Source organism: Pristiophorus japonicus, chromosome 14 (assembly GCF_044704955.1).
Source record: "Pristiophorus japonicus isolate sPriJap1 chromosome 14, sPriJap1.hap1, whole genome shotgun sequence".
NCBI classification, from domain to species: Eukaryota; Metazoa; Chordata; class Chondrichthyes; family Pristiophoridae; genus Pristiophorus; species Pristiophorus japonicus.
The window spans coordinates 5,080,090-5,099,752 of record NC_091990.1 but is presented as its reverse complement, the minus strand read 5'-3'; the positions used below and the strand labels follow the sequence as shown (position 1 = coordinate 5,099,752).

The window sequence follows — 19,663 nt, the reverse complement described above, 5'->3', positions numbered from 1 at the left end:
TTAGTGTTTGAAAGCAATGGGAATGATTTTTGAGCGTTGTAAATTTAAAATCAAGCCTTGATGCAATTTGCCTTTATTGGTAAGTTTTTCAGAACCTTGAATTATACAGTAGAAGCCTTTTAGTGTTGTACACCAGTCATTGTATTGCAACAGTAAAGCGTTTAGTTATGGATTTTCCACCATGCCAAATTAACCAGAACAGACTGCTGCTGTACAAAGCGATTGAGATACACGCATTACTAAGATGGTATTTGTATATTTCATTTTCTTCACGACAGCATATTTTTAGGCTCTGCAATAATCGAATTAGACTGCCCAGAAGGAGGCCATTCGGCTCATCGTGAAAGAGCTGTCCAATTACTCCCACTTCCTTGCTCTTTCATAGAAACGTAGAAAATAGGTGCAGGAGTAGGCCATTCAGCCCTTCGAGCCTGCACCACCATTCAATAAGATCATAGCTGATCATTCACCTTAGTACTCCGTTCCTGCTTTTTCTCCATACCCCTTGATCCCTTTCGCTGTCAGGGCCATATCTAACTCCCTCTTGAATATATCCAATGAACTGGCCTCAACAACTCTCTGCAGTAGGAAATTACACAGGTTAACAACTCTGAGTGAAGAAGTTTCTTCTCATCTCAGTCCTAAATGGCTTACCCCTTGTCCTTAGACTATGTCCCCTGGTTCTGGACTTCCCCAACATCGGGAACATTCTTCCCCATAGCTGTGCAAATTTCTCCTTCAAATCAAATATATATACATTTTCATTGCAGCAGTGTGGCTGGGACTAGTTTCCATTATAATACAGAGCAACTAAATGTGTCACCCGTTACAATTAACTTGTAGCCGATTGATTAGCTTTCGATACAAAAGGTTCGAGTCTATTTTTACAATCTCTATGATGATGAAACTGTGTGCTTAGGATGCACAGCATGTGTGTTGCTGGTCTTAGAGGTGATTCCTATAGTTTTTTTTATTCCTGGGATGTGCCCATCCCTAATTGCCCTCGAAGATGATGTTGAGCTGACGCCTTGAACCGCTGCAGTCCGTGTAATTCTTTGTCTTCCCACAACACAATTCCAAATCTCCACAAAATGAGCATTGTCCAGAATTTAGGAGTTACTGGGATAGATTGAAGGGGAGTGATGCCACACAAGTTCAAGAGCAAAATAAAAGCTAGATTTCCCCCATCGGGTCACAGGAGCAAAGGTGGGGTGGAACCTTGTGTCACAGGAGTAGAGCGGGGGGTGGAAACCCTTATTGCAAAAATCAGGTACAAATTGTCTTCCCAATTTTCCATTTATCATTTTAATTGACAAAAATTAGTGAGCTGTTTGTGCCCAATTTTGTCATCCAGGATTACGCCCCAGCACTGAAGAGGAAAAATTACCCCTGTAATTCCTAAATTATGGACAGTGCTCATTTTGTGGCGATTTGGAATTGTGCTGTGGGAATGAGCTATCGGAATCACTCTACAAGACCAGCAACACCAATGCTGTACTACTATGAATGCAGTTTCAGAGACTGGAATGGAGTCATCGAAGTAGTAGTACCCCCATTAAATTCTCTGAAGTTGTGAAGGACATTAATGGCAGATCAAAGTGCTGTTTGCGCTGCGTGATGTGCCCAACCGTTGCAGTCACTGTGAGCTGCGATGTCTGATGATCCTCCTTCCATTTAAATACCCCACCAATACCGTCTGAAAAATTAGACGTTCCCAGGGTGCAGCAGACGCTTCCTGGGGCGGGCGTTAAATGAGGCATTGGGGCCGAATTTTGCATCTGGGCGATAGCGGAACGCTGCACAACGATTGATGTCATGATCTCAGTGAAACTAGACAGCGGAGCGGTAAGTTTTTGCACCATCGCCAGCTATGAGCCGAATTTGCCAGCCAGGCGGTAAAAGCTGGACACCCGGTGTTACACTTAGAAACACCATTTACTAACCGTCTGGGGCACAGCCGAGCTAAAAATCCAAGGTCCTAAACGACTGAAGTACCCATTTGTTTCCAGTTCCATTTAATAACTAGACTTAGAAACATAGAAAATAGGTGCAGGAGTAGGCCATTCGGCCCTTCTAGCCTGCACCGCCATTCAATGAGTTCATGGCTGAACATGCAACTTCAGTACCCCATTCCTGCTTTCTCACCATACCCCTTGATTCCCCTAGTAATAAGGACTTCATCTAACTCCTTTTTGAATATATTCAGTGAACTGGCCTCAACAACTTTCTGTGGTAGAGAATTCCACAGGTTCACCACTCTCTGGGTGAAGAAATTCCTCCTCATCTCGGTCCTAAATGGCTTACCCCTTATCCTTAGACTGTGTCCCCTGGTTCTGGACTTCCCCAACATTGGGAACATTCTTCCTGCATCTAACCTGTCTAACCCCATCAGAATTTTAAACGTTTCTATTAGGTCCCCTCTCATTCTTCTGAACTCCAGTGAATACAAGCCCAGTTGATCCAGTCTTTCTTGATAGGTCAGTCCCGCCATCCCGGGCATCAGTCTGGTGAACCTTCGCTGCACTCCCTCAATAGCAAGAATGTTCTTCCTCAGGTTAGTCGACCAAAACTGTACACAATACTCCAGGTGTGGCCTCACCAAGGCCCTGTACAACTGTAGCAACACCTCCCTGCCCCTGTACTCAAATCCCCTCGCTATGAAGGCCAACATGCCATTTGCTTTCTTAACCGCCTGCTGTACCTGCATGCCAACCTTCAATGACTGATGTACCATGACACCCAGGTCTCTTTGCACCTCCCCTTTTCCTAATCTGTCACCATTCAGATAATATTCTGTCTCTCTCTTTTTACCACCAAAGTGGATAACCTCACATTTATCCACATTATACTTCATCTGCCATGCATTTGCCCACTCACCTAACCTATCCAAGTCGCTCTGCAGCCTCATAGCATCCTCTTCGCAGCTCACACTGCCACCCAACTTAGTGTCATCCGCAAATTTGGAGATACTACATTTAATCCCCTCGTCTAAATCATTAATGTACAGTGTAAACAGCTGGGGCCCCAGCACAGAACCTTGCGGTACCCCACTAGTCACTGCCTGCCATTCTGAAAAGTCCCCATTTACTCCTACTCTTTGCTTCCTGTCTAACAACCAGTTCTCAATCCATGTCAGCACACTACCCCCAATCCCATGTGCTTTAACTTTTCACATTAATCAGTTGTGTGGGACCTTGTCGAAAGCCTTCTGAAAGTCCAAATATACCACATCAACTGGTTCTCCCTTGTCCACTCTACTGGAAACATCCTCAAAAAATTCCAGAAGATTTGTCAAGTATGATTTCCCTTTCACAAATCCATGCTGACTTGGACCTATCATGTCACCTCTTTCCAAATGCACTGCTATGACATCCTTAATAATTGATTCCATCATCTTACCCACTACCAATGTCAGGCTAACCGGTCTATAATTCCCTGTTATCTCTCTCCCTCCTTTTTTAAAAAGTGGGGTTACATTGGCTACCCTCCACTCCATAGGAACTGATCCAGAGTCAATGGAATGTTGGAAAATGACTGTCAATGCATCCGCTATTTCCAAGGCCACCTCCTTAAGTACTCTGGGATGCAGTCCATCAGTCCCTGGGGATTTATCGGTCTTCAATCCCATCAATTTCCCCAACACAATTTCCCGACTAATAAGGATTTCCCTCAGTTCCTCCTCCTTACTAGACCCTCTGACCCCTTGGAGCTCCATTGTAGGATACTCATCCAACAAAATTGCTGCATATAAAACCAGCAGGTGTGAACTTTAGGGGCAGAAAGAAATGGACAAACATCTCTCCCAGTTTCAAATAAATACATTTAGAAGGACTTGCATTTCTATAGCGCCTTTCACTTCAGGACATCTCAAAGCACTTCACAGTCAATGAAATATTTTTGAAGTGTAGTCACTGTTGTAATGTGGGAAATGCAGCAGCCAATTTGCACACAGCAAGCTCCCAAAAAACCCCAATGTGATAATGACCAGATAATCTGTTTTTAGTGATGTTGATTTAGCGATAAATATTGGCCAGGACACCGGGGAGAACTCTCCTGCTCTTTGAAAAAGTGCCCTGGGATCTTTCACATCCACCTGAGAGAACTTATGGGGCCTCGATTTAACGTCTCATCCAAAAGACGGCACCTTCAACAGCTCAGCACTCCCTCAGTACTGCACTGGGAGTGTTGGCCTAGATTTTTCTCCTGAAGTCTCTGGAGTGGGACTTGAACCCACAACCTTCTGACTCAGAGGCAAGAGTACTACCCACTGAGCCACGGCTGACAGATGATAGCTCTTTCAACTTGTGTATCCGGCTGCAGCTCCTGACGGACCACATTGCGGAACTGGAGCTGCGGGTGGATTCACTCGGGAGCATGCACGATGCTGAGAATGATGTGAATAGCACGTTTAGTGAGTTGGTCTTACCGCAGGAAAAGATTACTCAGGCAGCTAGGGAATGGGTGACCAACAGGAAGAGCAGTGCAAGGAAGGTAGTGCAGGAGTCCCCTGCGGTCATCCCCTTGCAAAACAGATACACCACTTTGGGTACTGTTGAGGGGAATGACTCACCAGGGAAGGGCAGCAGCAGCCAAGTTCATGGCACCGTGGCTGGCTCTGCTGCACAGGAGGGCAGGAAAAAGAATGGGAGAGCTATAGGTGAAAGGGAATTCAATTGTAAGGGGAATAGATAGATGTTTCTGCGGCTGCAACCAAGACTCCAGGATGGTATGTTGCCTCCCTGGGTGCAAGGGTCAAGGATGTCTCGGAGCGGGTGCAGGGCATTCTGAAAAGGGAGTATGAACAGCCAGTTGTCGCGGTGCATATAGGTACCAAAGATATAGGTTAAAAAAAGCGATGAGGTCCTACAAGACGAATTTAGGGAGCTAGGAGCTACATTAAAAAGTAGGACCTCAAAAGTAGTAATCTCAGGATTGCTATCAGTGCCACGTGCTAATCAGAGTAGGAATTGCAGGATAGCTCAGATGAATACGTGGCTTGAGGAGTGGTGCAGCAGGGAGGGATTCAAATTCTTGGGACATTGGAACCAGTGCTGGGAGAGATGGGACCAGTACAATCTGGATGGTCTGCACCTGGGCAGGACGGAACCAATGTCCGAGGGGGAGTGTTTGCTCGTGCTGTTGGGGAGAAGTTAAACTAATATGGCACGGGGATGGGAACCTATGCAGGGAGACAGAGGGAATTAGAATGGGGGCAGAAGCAAAAGATAGAAAGAAGAAAAGTAAAAGTGGAGGGGAGAGAAACCCAAGGCAAAAAGCAAAAAGGGCTACATTACAGCAAAATTCTAAAGGGGCAAAGTGTGTTAGAAAGACAAATCTGAAGGCTCTGTGCCTCAATGCGAGGAGTATTTGGAATAAGGTGGACAAATTAACTGCGCAGATAGCAGTTAACAGGTATGATGTAATTGGCATCACGGAGACATGGCTCCAGGGTGACCAAGGCTGGGAACTCGACATCCAGGGGTATTCAACATTTAGGAAGGATAGACAGAAAGGAAAAGGAGGCAGGGTGGCATTGTTGGTTAAAGAGGAAATTAATGCAATAGTAAGAAAGGACATTAGCTTGGATGATGTGGAATCGGTATGCGTGGAGCTACGGAATACCAAGGGGCAGAAAACACTAGTGGGAGTTGTGTACAGACCACCAAACAATAGTAGCAAGGTTGGGGATAGCATCAAAGAAGAAATAAGGGATGCATGCAATAAAGGTACAGCAGTTATCATGAGTGACTTTAATCTACATATTGATTGGGTTAACCAAACTAGTAGCAATGCGGTGGAGGAGGATTTCCTGGAATGTATTAGGGATGGTTTTCTAGACCATGGTTGGTCTATTAGGGATGGTTGTCGAGGAACCAACCAGGGAGCTGGCCATCCTAGACTGGGTGATGTGTAATGAGAAAGGACCATTTAACAATCTTGTTGTGCGAGGCCCCTTAAGGAAAGGTAACTTCGATGGTTTGAGGCGTGAATTGGCTAGAGTAGGCTGGCAAAGGATACTTAAAGGGTTGACGGTGGATAGGCAATGGCAAACATTTAAAGATCATATGGATGAACTTCAACAATTGTACATCCCTGTCTGGAGTAAAAATAAACCGGGGAAGGTGGCTCAACCGTGGCTAACAAGGGAAATTAAGGATAGTGTTAAATCCAAGGAAGAGGCATATAAATTGGCCAGAAAAAGCAACAAACCTGAGGACTGGGAGAAATTTAGAATTCAGCAGAGGAGGTCAAAGGGTTTAATTAAGAGGGGGAAAACAGAGTACGAGAAGAAGCTTGCCGGGAACATTAAAACTGACTGCAAAAGCTTCTATAGATATGTGTAAAGAAAAAGATTAGTGAAGACAAACGTAGGTCCCTTGCAGTCGGATTCAGGTGAATTTATAAATGGGGAACAAAGAAATGGCAGACCAATTGAACAAATACTTTGGTTCTGTCTTCACAAAGGAAGACACAAATAACCTTCCGAAAGTACTAGGGGACAGTGGGTCTAGTGAGAAGGAGGAACTGAAGGATATTCTTATTAGGCGGGAAATTGTGTTCGGGAAATTGATGGGATTGAAGGCCGATAAATCCCCGGGGCCTGATAGTCTGCATCCCAGAGTACTAAAGGAAGTGGCCCTAGAAATAGTGGATGCATTGGTGATCATTTTCCAACAGTCTATCGACTCTGGATCAGTTCATATGGACTGGAGGGTAGCTAATGTAACACCACTTTTTAAAAAAAGGGAGGGAGAGAGAAAGCGGGTAAATATAATTTAGCCTGACATTAATGGTGGGGGAAATGTTGGAATCAATTATTAAGGTTGAAATAGCAGTGCATTTGGAAAGCAGTGACAGATCGGTCCAAGTCAGCATGGATTTATGAAGGGGAAATCATGCTTGACAAATCTGGAATTTTTTAAGGATGTAACTAGTAGAGTGGACAAGGGAGAACCAGTGGATGTGGTGTATTTGGACTTTCAAAAGGCTTTTGACAAGGTCCCACACCAGAGATTGGTGTGCAAAATCAAAGCACATGGTATTGGGGGTAATATACTGACGTGGATAGAGAACTGGTTGGCAGACAGGAAGCAGAGAGTCGGGATAAATGGGTCCTTTTCAGAATGGCAGACAGTGACTAGTGGAGTGCCGCAGGGCTCAGTGCTGGGATCCCAGCTCTTTACAATATACATTAATGATTTGGATGAAGGAATAGAGTGTAATATCTCCAAGTTTGCAGATGACACTAAACTGGGTGGCGGTGTGAGCTGTGAGGGGGATGCAAAGAGGCTGCAGGGTGACTTGGACAGGTTAGGAGAGTGGGCAAATGCATGGCAGATGCAGTATAATGTGGATAAATGTGAGGTTATCCACTTTGGGGGCAAAAACGCAAAAACAGAATATTATCTGAATGGCGGCAGATTAGGAAAAGGGGAGGTGCAACGAGACCTGGGTGTCATGGTTCATCAGTCATCGAAAGTTGGCATACAGGTGCAGCAGGCGGTGAAGAAGGTAAATGGTATGTTGTCCTTCATAGCTAGGGAATTTGAGTACAGGAGCAGGGAGGTCTTACTGCAGTTGGACAGGGCCTTGGTGAGGCCTCACCTGGAATATTGTGTTTAATTTTGGTTTCCTAATCTGAGGAAGGACGTTTTTGCTATTGAGGGAGTGCAGCGAAGGTTCACCAGACTGATTCCCGGGATGGCCGGACTGACATATGAGGAGAGACTGGATCAACTGGGCCTTTATTCACTGGAGTTTAGAAGGATGAGAGGGGATCCCATAGAAACATAGACGATTCTGACAGGACGGGACAGGTTAGATGCGGGTAGATTGTTCCTGATGTTGGGGAAGTCCAGAACCAGGGGACACAGTCTTAGGATAAGGGGTAGGCCATTTAGGACTGAGATGAAGAGAAACTTCTTCACTGAGAGTTGTTAACCTGTGGAATTCCCTGCCACAGAGAGTTGTTGATGCCAGTTCATTGGATATATTCAAGAGGGAGTTAGATATGGCCCTTACGGCTGAAGGGATCAAGGGGTATGGAAAGAAAGCAGGAAAGGAGTACTGAGCGAATGATCAGCCATGATCTTATCGAATGATGGTGCAGGCTCGAAGGGCCGAATGGCCTACTCCTGCACCTATTTTCTATGTTTCTATGACAAAACAAACATTTTCATACACTTGACCATGTATTTTTAGTGTCCTGCATACGAGATCATCGCTTTGAACATTGCTAGTTATATAAATACTATCTGACTCAGTACAGGTAAAGCAGTCACCAAACCAGGAAGATAATTGATCTTATTTGAGAAAAGGCTATCGAGACATAGGCAGAGAGCAGTGGTGAATCCTTGTATCAGACTGAGGGACGTATAGAGTGGTGTTCCTCGGGGGCCGATATTAGGAACACTGCTCTTTTTGATATATATTAATAACGTGGACTTGGATATAGGAGTCACATTTTCAATGTCTGCAGATGACACAAAACTTGGAAATGTAGTGAACAGTGAGGATAGCAACAGACTCCAGGAGGACAGACAGGTGAAATGGGCAGAGATAGGGCATGAAAAGTGCTGCAGTGTAGAGAGACCTGGGGGTCCTTGTGCATGAAACACAAAAAGTAAGTATGCAGGTACAGCAAGTAATCAGGAAGGCAAATGGAATGTTGGTCTTTATTGCAAGGGGCATGGAGTATAAAAGCAGATGAGTACTGCGTACAGTTTTGGTCTCCGTGTTTAAGGAGGGATATACATGCATTGGAGGCTGTTCAGAGAAGGTTCACTAGGTATAACATTCTGATGGGATTGGATAGCTTAGATGCAGGAAGAATGTTTCCAATGTTGGGGAAGTCAAGAACCAGGGGTCACAGTCTAAGGATAAGGTGTAAGCCAATTAGGACCGAGATGAGGAGAAACTTCTTCACTCAGAGAATTGTGAACCTGTGGAATGATGCCAGTTCGTTAGATATATTCAAAAGGGAGTTAGATGTGGCCCTTACGGCTAAAGGGATCAAGGGGTATGGAGAGAAAGCAGGAATGGGGTACTGAAGTTGCATGATCATATTGAATGATCGAAGGGCCAAATGGTCTATTCCTGCACCTATTTTCTATACTCATTGGAGTTCAAAAGAACGAGAGGTGATCTTATCGAAACATAAGATAATGAGGGGGCTCGACAAGGTGGATGTAGAGAGGATATTTCCACTCATAGGGGAACCTAAAACTAGGGGACATAGTCTCAGAATAAGGGGCCGCCCATTTAAAACTGCGATGAGCAAGACTTTCTTCTCTCAGAGGGTTGTAAATCTGTGGAATTCTCTGCCCCAGAGAGCTGCGGAGGCTGGGTCATTGAATATATTTAAGACAGAGATAGACAGATTTTTGAGTGATAAGGGAGTCAAGGGTTATAGGGAGTGAGCAGGGAAGTGGAGCTGAGTCCATGATCAGTTCAGCCATGATCTTATTAAATGGCGGAGCAGGCTCGAGGGGCCAAATGGCCGACTCCTGCTCCTATTTATGTTAAATCAGCTGGCGGGTTTCGTACATTACAACGGTAATTACACTTCAAAAAGTACTTCATTGGCTGTAAAGCAGTTCGAGACGTCCCGTGGTCATGAAAGGCGCTCTAGAAATGTAAGTCTTAACAGCAAATTAATTCTGACTAGTCTTCCTGAGACTGCGCTATCTGAATAGATTCTCAAACAGTAATAAAGATAAAATTGTTATATTTTATTTTTGTAAGTAATGTTTAACAGGCATTATAAAAGTGATTGAGTAAATACAAGCATCCGATTGCAGTTCAAATGTCCTACATTAAACACATGTTTCAATGTTTCCAGATAGCATTTAAAGATATGGTCTTGATATAAATATTCAACCATCTATTAGCTCATTAGGTATTCTTCGGTTTAAAAATAAGGTTTAGTAACTGCTTAGAAACCCGACGGATTTTGATTGACATTAGCATTTCAACTGAACACATTTTAAAAACTTTGGACTTTAAAAAAAAAACAGGTTTTATCCTCTCCCATCTTTCTGTGCAAGTTCTGAACCATTGAGAATTTGTATCCTCGGTGCTGGGACTGGGAGACACAACATGGTACCAATGTTCCCTTTACATTTTATTGTGGCGGGCGGCCCCTTTAAGGGTCCGCGCAGCCTATTCAAATTAACCTGCGGTTTTTCCTATTTAAAAGTCGGTCAGCCAACTGTGCAGAAGCTGCAGAGAGCTGTGTGGCTTTATCGGGAACATTGAATAGTTCCCCAGCCATAAATCTCTCAGACCACAGTCACACTTCTTTCAACACAATACCTGCTGAATCGTACAACAGTAGCGCAGTTGATACCATGGTTCCATGTTGCAAACTACTTTTTTTGAAATAGCTACATGTACCAGACTATAAATACATAGCAGCAATGGCACTGTTCATAGGAGCACTGTCATAATTCACGAGTTATTGACTGGTTATAAAGGTTCACCTCAAATATCCTGAGGTCATGTGCTGAGTGCACAGGTTGCTAGAAACATTGCATTGTGCAGACCATCTCCCGATGGAATTACCTTCCATCCCAATTTAAATGTAGAAGTACAGCCAGATTATCAGTCGGACGGTACATCCAGTTGACATGATCAATTTTCAAAGTCGGGCTCACACAAAGCTGAATGCTCATTGCTTCAGAAAAACAGAGCAATTGATGGCAGTTATTCCTCCTTTCACTTTGGTCACTTCTGCCTTCACCAAGTCAGCGATCGACGATGCCAGGATAAGAAACACTTCTTGTATGTTGGTGTCGTCTTTGGCTGAAGTCTCAATATATCTCAGCCCCATATCGGCTGCAATGCATTCGGCCTCTTCTTGTGAGATTTGCCTCTCGGCCGACAGGTCGCTCTTGTGGCCAACAAGAATGAAGATGCCCTGGCATTGGTCGAGAGCAGCGCTGGTTTCATCCAGCCAGTTTGTGATGAAGTCAAGAGACTGCCGATTTGTTAAATCAAATACCAGCAATCCACCAAGTATAGTCTGGAGATGGGATTGTGTCATGGTTCTGAAAGAGAATGACAAATAATGTTATAGTGTCAGCTGTGGCTCAGTGGGCAGCGCACTCGCCTCTGGGTCAGAAGGTTGTGGGTTCAAGTCCCCCTCCAGGGCCTGGAGCTCAATAATCTAGGCTGGTGCTCCAGTGCAGTGCTGCACTGTTGGAGGGGCCTTCTTTTGGATGAGATGTTAAACCGAGGTCCTGTCTGCCCTCTCAGGTGGATGTAAAAGATCCCAGGACACTGTCCTGATGAATTTTAAAGTTTTGACATACCAAATTGAATATAACTGCAACTGAGGGAGGAACGAGAGAGAGAGAGAGATAGAGAGAGAGAAATACAAATAGTATAGATATATATTTAAGGGGAGGCTAGACAAACATGAGGGTTATGAAAAGACTTGCATTTATATAGCACCTTTCATGACCACCGGACGTCTCAAAGCACTTTACAGCCAATGGAGTGTGGTCAATGTTTAATGGAAGAAACACGGCAGCTAATTTGCGCACAGCAAACTCCCACAAACAGCAATGTGACAATCACCAGATAATCTTTTTTTGTGATGTTGATTGAAGGATAAATATTGGCCAGGACACCGGAGATAACTCCCCTGATCTTCTTCAAAATAGTGCCATGGGATCTTTTACATCCACCTGAGAGAGCAGACGGGGCTTTGGTTTACATCTCATCCAAGAGACGGCACCTCCGACAGTGCAGCACTCCCTCAACACTTGCACTGGAGTATCAGCCTGGATTTAGATGCTCAAATCCCTGGAGTTCCTGTTATGCTGATGGAGTTAGAGGAGGAAAGACAGAAGGAGGCTTGAGTGGAGCATAAATGCTGGCATCGGACCAGTTGGGCCGAATGGCCTGTTTCCGTGCCATATATCCGATGTAATCCTGTGTAAATGCAAAATAGGAATGCAGACAGAGGTGGAAGAAGAGAGAGGGGAAGAGAGAGAGGGGCAAATGCAGGGAGAGGGAGCGGCAAACACAGAGGGAAGAGAACGAGGCAGAAACAATGACGGGCTCAAACGCAGATCAGCACATAGTAAAATTGTAAATACTTTAAAATAATAAGTCTGAAATAACAAACAAAGCGCTGTGCATTTAAATACATTCAGTCTCATGCTTGTGATTATAAATCTCAGTCCCAACATTTCCCTACGCCCTACACATGCAGAGAAATAAATGCATTAGCCAGAACATTGCAATCCCATGGGGCCCCGCAGCGTGTTAAATATTTGTTTTATCAGATGTTGTATGTGTCCCGCTACTCGCATGTTATTTCTGTAGCTGCGGCGATATGTACCAGACCGTGTCCTGCAATGGAAAGGACCGCGTTGCTTTCGGCAGCTCAGTCTTTCCAAAGTTAGGGCAGGAATGTGATATTCGCAGGAGTCCTAACCCCCCCCACCCCGCACAGGAAAGCTTGAAAACCACTGCATTCTTCAGTGAAGAAAGGCTTTGCATCCCTCCCACCCAGGGGAAGGCCCACACCCAGCTCAAACACAACAAACAGATGCCAGCAAGCCTCTCGAGTCAGATGGCCGAGTGATCGCAGGAGTCTGTATCTCTCTCCTGCTTCGCGGCAACTAAAATGACTCCATATGAAGCTTATTAACCGTAGCCCCATGTTATAAAGATTGCTGTGTGTCTCGCTGTTGAAAAAGGTCGGCCTTTGATTGGAACAGTCGAACATTAAGTTTGCAAAAATGTAGAGTCTTGTATAACCTTCCAATTAAAAAAAGAGACATCAGGAATTTGGCGTTTGTCAATTGGCAGCGGGAAGTGAGGGGCAGGGCGAGGCATTGAGGGACAGTAACAGGAAAAGCGGGATGCAGCAGTGGTGCATATATAATAAACAACTGAAAATGGATGTTCTGGTCCAGGCCCAGCATTCTGTAAGTGGAGATTGTGCGTGTAGCATCAATTCTCAAACAGATCCAAACATCGCTGGATTTACGCCAAGTTAGCGATTTGGAAAACAACATTTTCTTCCAGATTCCACATCACTTAGGTTTCTGTTTCAGCTTCATTGACAGGAACAAAAAAGACTTGCATTTATATAGCGCCTTTCACCAGACATCTCAAAGCGCTCTACAGCCAATGAAGCACTTTTTTGGAATGTAGTCAGTCGTAATGTAGGAAACATGGCAGTCAATTTGCGCACAGCAAGCTCCCACAAACAGCAACGTGATCATGACCAGAGCCTTCATCACCATAGGCGGCCCCTCGAACCAGGATGACTTGCTTCCACGAGTTCACAGATGTTTCAATGAAGGACCCGATGGTCCAGTCCTGAACTCCAATTGAAGGGGGTGGAAGATGCCTGTGTGTGGATTTTTTTAACGTGGGGTGACCGTTGCACACCAGCCACCACACGGGCTTGACAGAGCTGGGTCTTGGTCCAGTGGCAAGGGTTAACCAGGACGACTGGAGACCAGCTCTGCTGCACGGACCTAGCACACACACATATCACACAGTGTGGGCTGGGCCCGTGCTGCCCCTGGGCCCTCGGCTCTTCTGGGCCCCGTACCCTCATTCACCGCACCTCCGCCACAGCTATGGTGTTGACAAAGTATGTGTTTGGTGTTATCGTCCGTGGCCTTGCATGTCTGGGCGATCCGATGGCTCTGCTCAGGTCTAGGGTTTCGGCAACCAGCAGGTTTCGAAGAATGACTTCGGGGCTGATGCCAAGCACGAAAAGCCCCAAAGAGAGCCACACTACTATCGAACACACACACACACACACACACACACACACATACACTTGAATGCAATAAAACTGGTTCGACCAACCAAAGTTTCTGCTATGCACCACTTGAACTAACTAAGGTTGAAAGATACAAGTAGAATTTTCAAAGCATTAAGGCTGATTTTTAATAAAACTGTTGTACAAACCTATGGGCCTTTTCCCCTGCTGTGTCCCACAGTTGAAGCTTCACTCTTACTGTTGGTGTGGTTTCCAGCACATGTATGTAGTAATCTACACCAATGGTTTTCTGAAGATGGTCTCTGAACATTCCTTCGGTTAAACGGAGTGCAATGGATGTTTTGCCCACAGCAGAATCACCCACTAAGATAACACGAAATTGCCAAATGAACTTTCTCAGACTCTGTCTGACTTTGTGTTTTGATACTGCAGGCTGAGTGGACCAACTCTGACCCATGACTGTAAACTAAGGCTGGTTCTGCTTCAAGAAAGCTGGGACTCAATGAAGCCAGCTGCAGGGCTTGGAGCTGCTCACCGAATAAATACCCATCCCCCGTCTCCCCCTTCCCTTTATGAGTTTAACTGATTGATCGCTCGTGTGATTAGCCAATGATTTGCAGCACAGAAGGGGCTGGGTGCATACTTTGGAACCTGTTTTGCATTAATAACAGTAAAGGTGATTGGCTGCAAAGTGAATGCCTAGTGAATTAGTGGAGCCACTGCTAGCAGAAGATTGTTGTCGGCTTCGATGTGGATGATAACCTTAGAAAGTCAGATATAGGTTGCCCTTCTAGATAGTTGATTGCCTTCAGCTATAGTCATGACAGGGAAGGTTTGTTTGGGGACTTGGCTTGGAGGGTGTTGCACGGGGCAATAAGTTTTTAAGTCAGTTCACGGACTCCCAGGCCACCTGTAATTTCTGCGGTCTGGAAGTGTCCGTGTTCCACGTTTTTATTGAGGTTACAGCCCCTCTTCCAATATCTGAAGGGGCTGCTCCTCAAATTCTGATGGCACTTCAGTCCCGCGCTCCTGATCTTTGGGCACCCTGTGCGGAGGGGAGCGGGCAGGTCCGAGGGCCTCCTCGTAGGACTGCTCCTGGGTCTGGCCAAGGGGGCCATCAGCCGGTCCAGGCAGCGGGCGGTCGAGGGGGTCGTTCAGCCCGACTGCCTGCCTCTCTTCCGCGGTTACATCCGAGCCGGGGTGTCCCTGGAGATGGAGCACGCGGTGTCCACCGGTACACTCGCGGCCTTCCGCGAGAGGTGGGCGCCGGAGGGACTGGAGTGCATCATCACCCCTGGCAACCAAATTTTAACTTGATTGGTTAAAAAGTTCCATTTAAAGTTTTATTGTTAATTTGTATGTTTCTAGTGCTCCTTTAATAAAGGAGCATGTGACTTTAATTGTTTATTTTAAAATAGTTGTAAGAAGGTTTGTTTCAGATTTCCAGCATTTACAGTTTTTTGCTTTTTATTTGTACGTTTCATTACACTTCGAGTCTTCAGAAGCTGTGTATCATAAGCCTCAACATAAAATGAAAGACAAAAATCTGAAACAGAAAATGCTGGCAACAACCTGGAGGTCAGTTAGCATCTGTGGAGGGAACAGACACTCTAACTAACACTTCGGAATTGGGGGAAAATGCAAAATAGTCAACAGAAGCAGAACAAAAGGGAAGGGAGGGGGAAAACACAAATATCGGTGCAATGACCTGCTTAAAAGCCAAACAGGAAATGGTTAGATGGCTGAGATGGTGCTCATGTCAGGTGATGGGAAGAAGCATGAAAGAAATTGGAGATGCAGAGATTGTGTGAATACTGGAGGGAAATAGGTCTGAACTTGAAAGAAGAGAAGCTCACACAACAGGGTGGGATCGAAAAGCCTGCCTGCAAGGGGGGGGGGGGGGGGGGGGAAATAGCAGGCCCACATCAAGCATTGCCATGGTGACCAAGTCCCCAACCACGATTGCCTAAAGTGTCAGCTGTTGCTCAGTGGGCAGCACCCTTGCCTCTGGGGTCAGAGGTTGTGGGTTCAAGTCCCTCTCCGGAGACTTGAGAACATAAATCTAGGCTGACACTCCACTGCAGTGCTGAGGGAGTGCCACACTGTCGGAGGGGTAGTGCTGAGGGAGTGCCACACTGTCGGAGGGGCAGTGCTGAGGGAGTGCCACACTGTCGGAGGGGCAGTACTGAGGGAGCACCGCACTGTCAGAGGGGCAGTTCTGAGGGAGCACCGCACTGTCGGAGGGGCAGTGCTGAGGGAGTGCCGCACTGTCGGAGGGGTAGTGCTGAGGGAGTGCCACACTGTCGGAGGGGTAGTGCTGAGGGAGTGCCACACTGTCGGAGGGGCAGTACTGAGGGAGCGCCACACTGTCGGAGGGGCAGTACTGAGGGAGCACCGCACTGTCGGAGAGGCAGTACTGAGGGAGCACCGCACTGTCAGAGGGGCAGTTCTGAGGGAGCACCGCACTGTCGGAGGGGCAGTACTGAGGGAACGCCGCACTGTCGGAGGGGCAGTACTGAGGGAGCACCGCACTGTCAGAGGGGCAGTTCTGAGGGAGCACCGCACTGTCAGAGGGGCAGTACTGAGGGAGCGCCGCACTGTCGGAGAGGCAGTTCTGAGGAAGTGTTGCACTGAGGTGCCGTCTTTCGGATGAGATGTTAAACCGGGTTCCCGTCTGCTCTCTCAAGTGGACGTCAAAGATCCCAGGGCCACCTATTTCGAAGAAGAGCAGGGGAGTTATCCCCGGTGTCCTGGGGCCAATATTTATCCCTCAACCAACATCACTACAACAGATGCTCTGGTCATTATCACATTGCTGTTTGTGGGAGCTTGCTGTGTGCAAGAATTGGCTAGCACATAGTCAATCCATGTGGTGAAGGTACTCCCATAGTGCTTACATGGGTGGTCTCAATCAAATTGGAGGTAGGGTTACTAAAATGACTTCTAGACTCATTTTTATCTACATTTCTGTGAGGCACCTTGGGACATTGTAAAAGACACTACATAAATGTAAGTTGTTGGTGGTGGGAAAATCAGCAAATCTACCCTCTCTTGCCTGCTATTCAACAACCCCTGCTAGATATCCAAACATCAACTCACCTCACCACCACCACATTATAGATAAAAGGGATAAAGCGAAGGTCTGCATGATCTCATCCATGACCAACATGATCTCATCCGTTCAGCCTTTCCCTGACGCACTGCAGCAACTCGCCAAGGCTTCTTCGGCAGCACCTCGCAAACCCGCGACCTCTACCCCCTAGAAGGACAAGGGCAGCAGGTGCATGGGAACACCACCACCTCCACGTTCCCCTCCCAGTCACACACCATCCTGACTTGGAAATATATCGGCCGTTCCTTCATCGTCGCTGGGTCACAATCCTGGAACTCCCTTCCTAACAGCACTGTGGGAGCACCTTCACCACACGGACTGCAGCGGTTCAAGAAGGCGGCTCACCACCACCTTCTCAAGGGGCAATTAGGGATGGGCAATAAATGCCGGCCTTACCAATAAATGCCCATATCCCGTGAACAAAAAAAAAAATGTGCCTGTCACTGACTCAGCTGTTTACATAATTTTTGTTTTTCTACAAAAAAGCCAAGTTGCTGACGTTTTAACTAAATTCAGCCCACAGCCCACAGCCCACTTCCTCCGGTTTCGGCATTGGCTTCCCTCCCCGCTGTATTGAGGAATGTCTGTCACCAGTAGGCTAAAGTTAGTGCGGTTGGCAATAATTTCAGACAAACAGTTCTGTCATCCGCTATTCTAGAAACATAGAAACATAGAAAATAGGTGCAGGAGCAGGCCATTCGGCCCTTCGAGCCTGCACCACCATTCAATAAGATCATGGCTGATTATTCCCTCAGTACCCCTTTCCTGCTTTCTCTCCATACTCCTTGATCCCTTTAGCCATAAGGGCCATATCTAACTCCCTCTTGAATATATCCAATGAACTGGCATCAACAACTCTCTGCGATAGGGAATTCCACAGGTTAACAACTCTCTGAGTGAAGAAGTTTCTCCTCATCTCAGTCCTAAATGGCTTACCCCTTATCCTTAGACTGTGACCCCTGGTTCATCGGGAACATTCTTCCTGCATCTAACCTGACTAGTCCCATCAGAATTTTATATGCTTCTATGAGATCACCTCTCGTCCTTCTAAACTCCAGTGAATAAAGGCCCAGTTGATCCAGTCTCTCCTCATATGACAGTCCAGCCATCCCTGGAATCAGTCTGGTGAACCTTCGCTGCACTCCCTCAATAGCAAAAACGTCCTTCCTCAGATTAGGAAACTGAAACTGAACACAATATTCCAGGTGAGGCCTCACCAAGGCCCTGTACAACTGCAGTAAGACCTCCCTGCTCCTATACTCAAATCCCCTAGCTATGGAGGCCATCATACCATTTGCCTTCTTCACCACCTGCTGTACCTGGATGCCAGCTTTCAATGACTGATGCACCATGACACCCAGGTCTCGTTGAACCTCCCCTTTTCCTAATCTGCCGCCATTCAGATAATATTCTGCCTTCCTGTTTTTGTCCCCAAAGTGGGTAACCTTACATTTATTCACATTATACTGCATCTGCCATGCATTTGCCCACTCACCTAACCTGTCCAAATCACACTGCAGCCTCTTAGCGTCCCCCTCACAGCTCACACCGCCATCCAGCTTAGTGTCATCTGCAAACCTGGAGATATTACACTCAATTCCTTCATCGAAATCATTACTGTATATTGTAAATAGCTGGGGTCCCAGTACTGAGCCCTGCGGCACCCCACTTGTCACTGCCTGCCATTCCAGCCAGCAGAGGGGCAGAGGGATGGAGGGACGGAGGGACCGAGGGTCAGAGGGACGGAGGGAAGGAGCGTAGGAGGGACGGGTGGAAGGAGGGATGGAGGGCCGGAGAGACGCAGGGTTTGAGGGATGGAGGGAAGGAGGGACGGAGGGTTGCAAGGAAGGAGGGATGGAGGGTCGGAGGGTTGGAGGGATGGAAGAAAGGAGGGATGGAGGGAAGGAGAAACGGAGGGAAGGAACAGAGAGTTGGAGGGATGGAAGGACGGAGGGAAGGAGGGACAGAGGGAAGGTGGGAAGGAGGGATGGAGGGAAGGAGGGACAGAGAGACAGAGAGTCAGAGCCAATGAGGGAAGGAGGGAAGGAAGAACAAAGGGAAGGAGGGATGAAGGGAAGGAGGGATGGAGGGAAGGAGGAAGGAGGGATGGAGGGAAAGAGGGTCGGAGGGACGGAGGGAAGGAGGGAAGGAGTGAAGGAGGGAAGGAGGGAAGGAGTGAAGGAGGGAAGGAGGGAAGGAGGGAAGGAGGGAAGGAAACCGCCTTCTCAGGCCCAGATTGGGAGCTTCTGCCATTGGACCTCACTAGTGCAAACTAAAGGTGTGAAGCAATCTGTTACCTTGATAATGTGGTAATGTCAGTGCCGCCCTGTACCTGTTGCCTGCTCCACCTGACTCCTCATCCATCTCCTCCTGCAGACTTTGACAGGTATCTCATCCCAGTCTATAGTCTGAGCAAGAAAAGCTAATCCTGACCTTATCAAAGCAGTGCTATAAACCAGGTCCCCAGTGAATGGGGTATATCGAGTGTTCGAATTCAACAATTCCTGGGTTTGAACTCATTTCTTTACAACAACGACACATTGTATTTATATAGCGCCTTTAACGTGTTGAAACGTCCCAAGGCGGTGCACAGGAGTATTATGAGATTAAAAATTTGACACCGAGCCACATAAGGAGAAATTAGTGTAGGTGACGGTCAAAGAGGGAGGTTTTAAGAAGCGTCTTGAAGGAGGAAAGAGAGGTAGAGAGGCGGAGAGGTTTAGGGAGGGAGTTCCAGAGCTTGGGGCCCAGGCAGCAGAAGGCACGGCCACCGATGGTGGAGTGATTATAATCAGGGA

General features: G+C 46.7%; 1 protein-coding gene across 1 annotated transcript; it reads right to left on the bottom strand.

The window, feature by feature from the left end:
* Nucleotides 1-9,762: 9,762 nt before the first annotated feature.
* Nucleotides 9,763-14,210, bottom strand: LOC139279268 (ras-related protein Rab-39A-like). Its single transcript, XM_070898398.1, has 2 exons — nt 13,942-14,210; nt 9,763-11,048 (listed from the first exon to the last, which is right to left on the bottom strand). The coding sequence occupies exons 1-2, from the start codon at nt 14,208-14,210 to the stop codon at nt 10,670-10,672; spliced, it is 648 nt and encodes a 215-aa protein (XP_070754499.1). The 3' UTR covers nt 9,763-10,669.
* Between the last annotated feature and the right edge of the window lie 5,453 nt (nt 14,211-19,663).

Bases quoted from the DNA above. Each gene is read 5' to 3' on its own strand.
- LOC139279268 (XM_070898398.1), bottom strand. From the start codon at position 14,210: ATGGGTCAGAGTTGGTCCACTCAGCCTGCAGTATCAAAACACAAAGTC. The intron at 11,049-13,941 runs GTTTGTACAACA...ATTCTCTTTCAG, and splicing joins GCAGGGGAAAAGGCCCATAG to AACCATGACACAATCCCATC.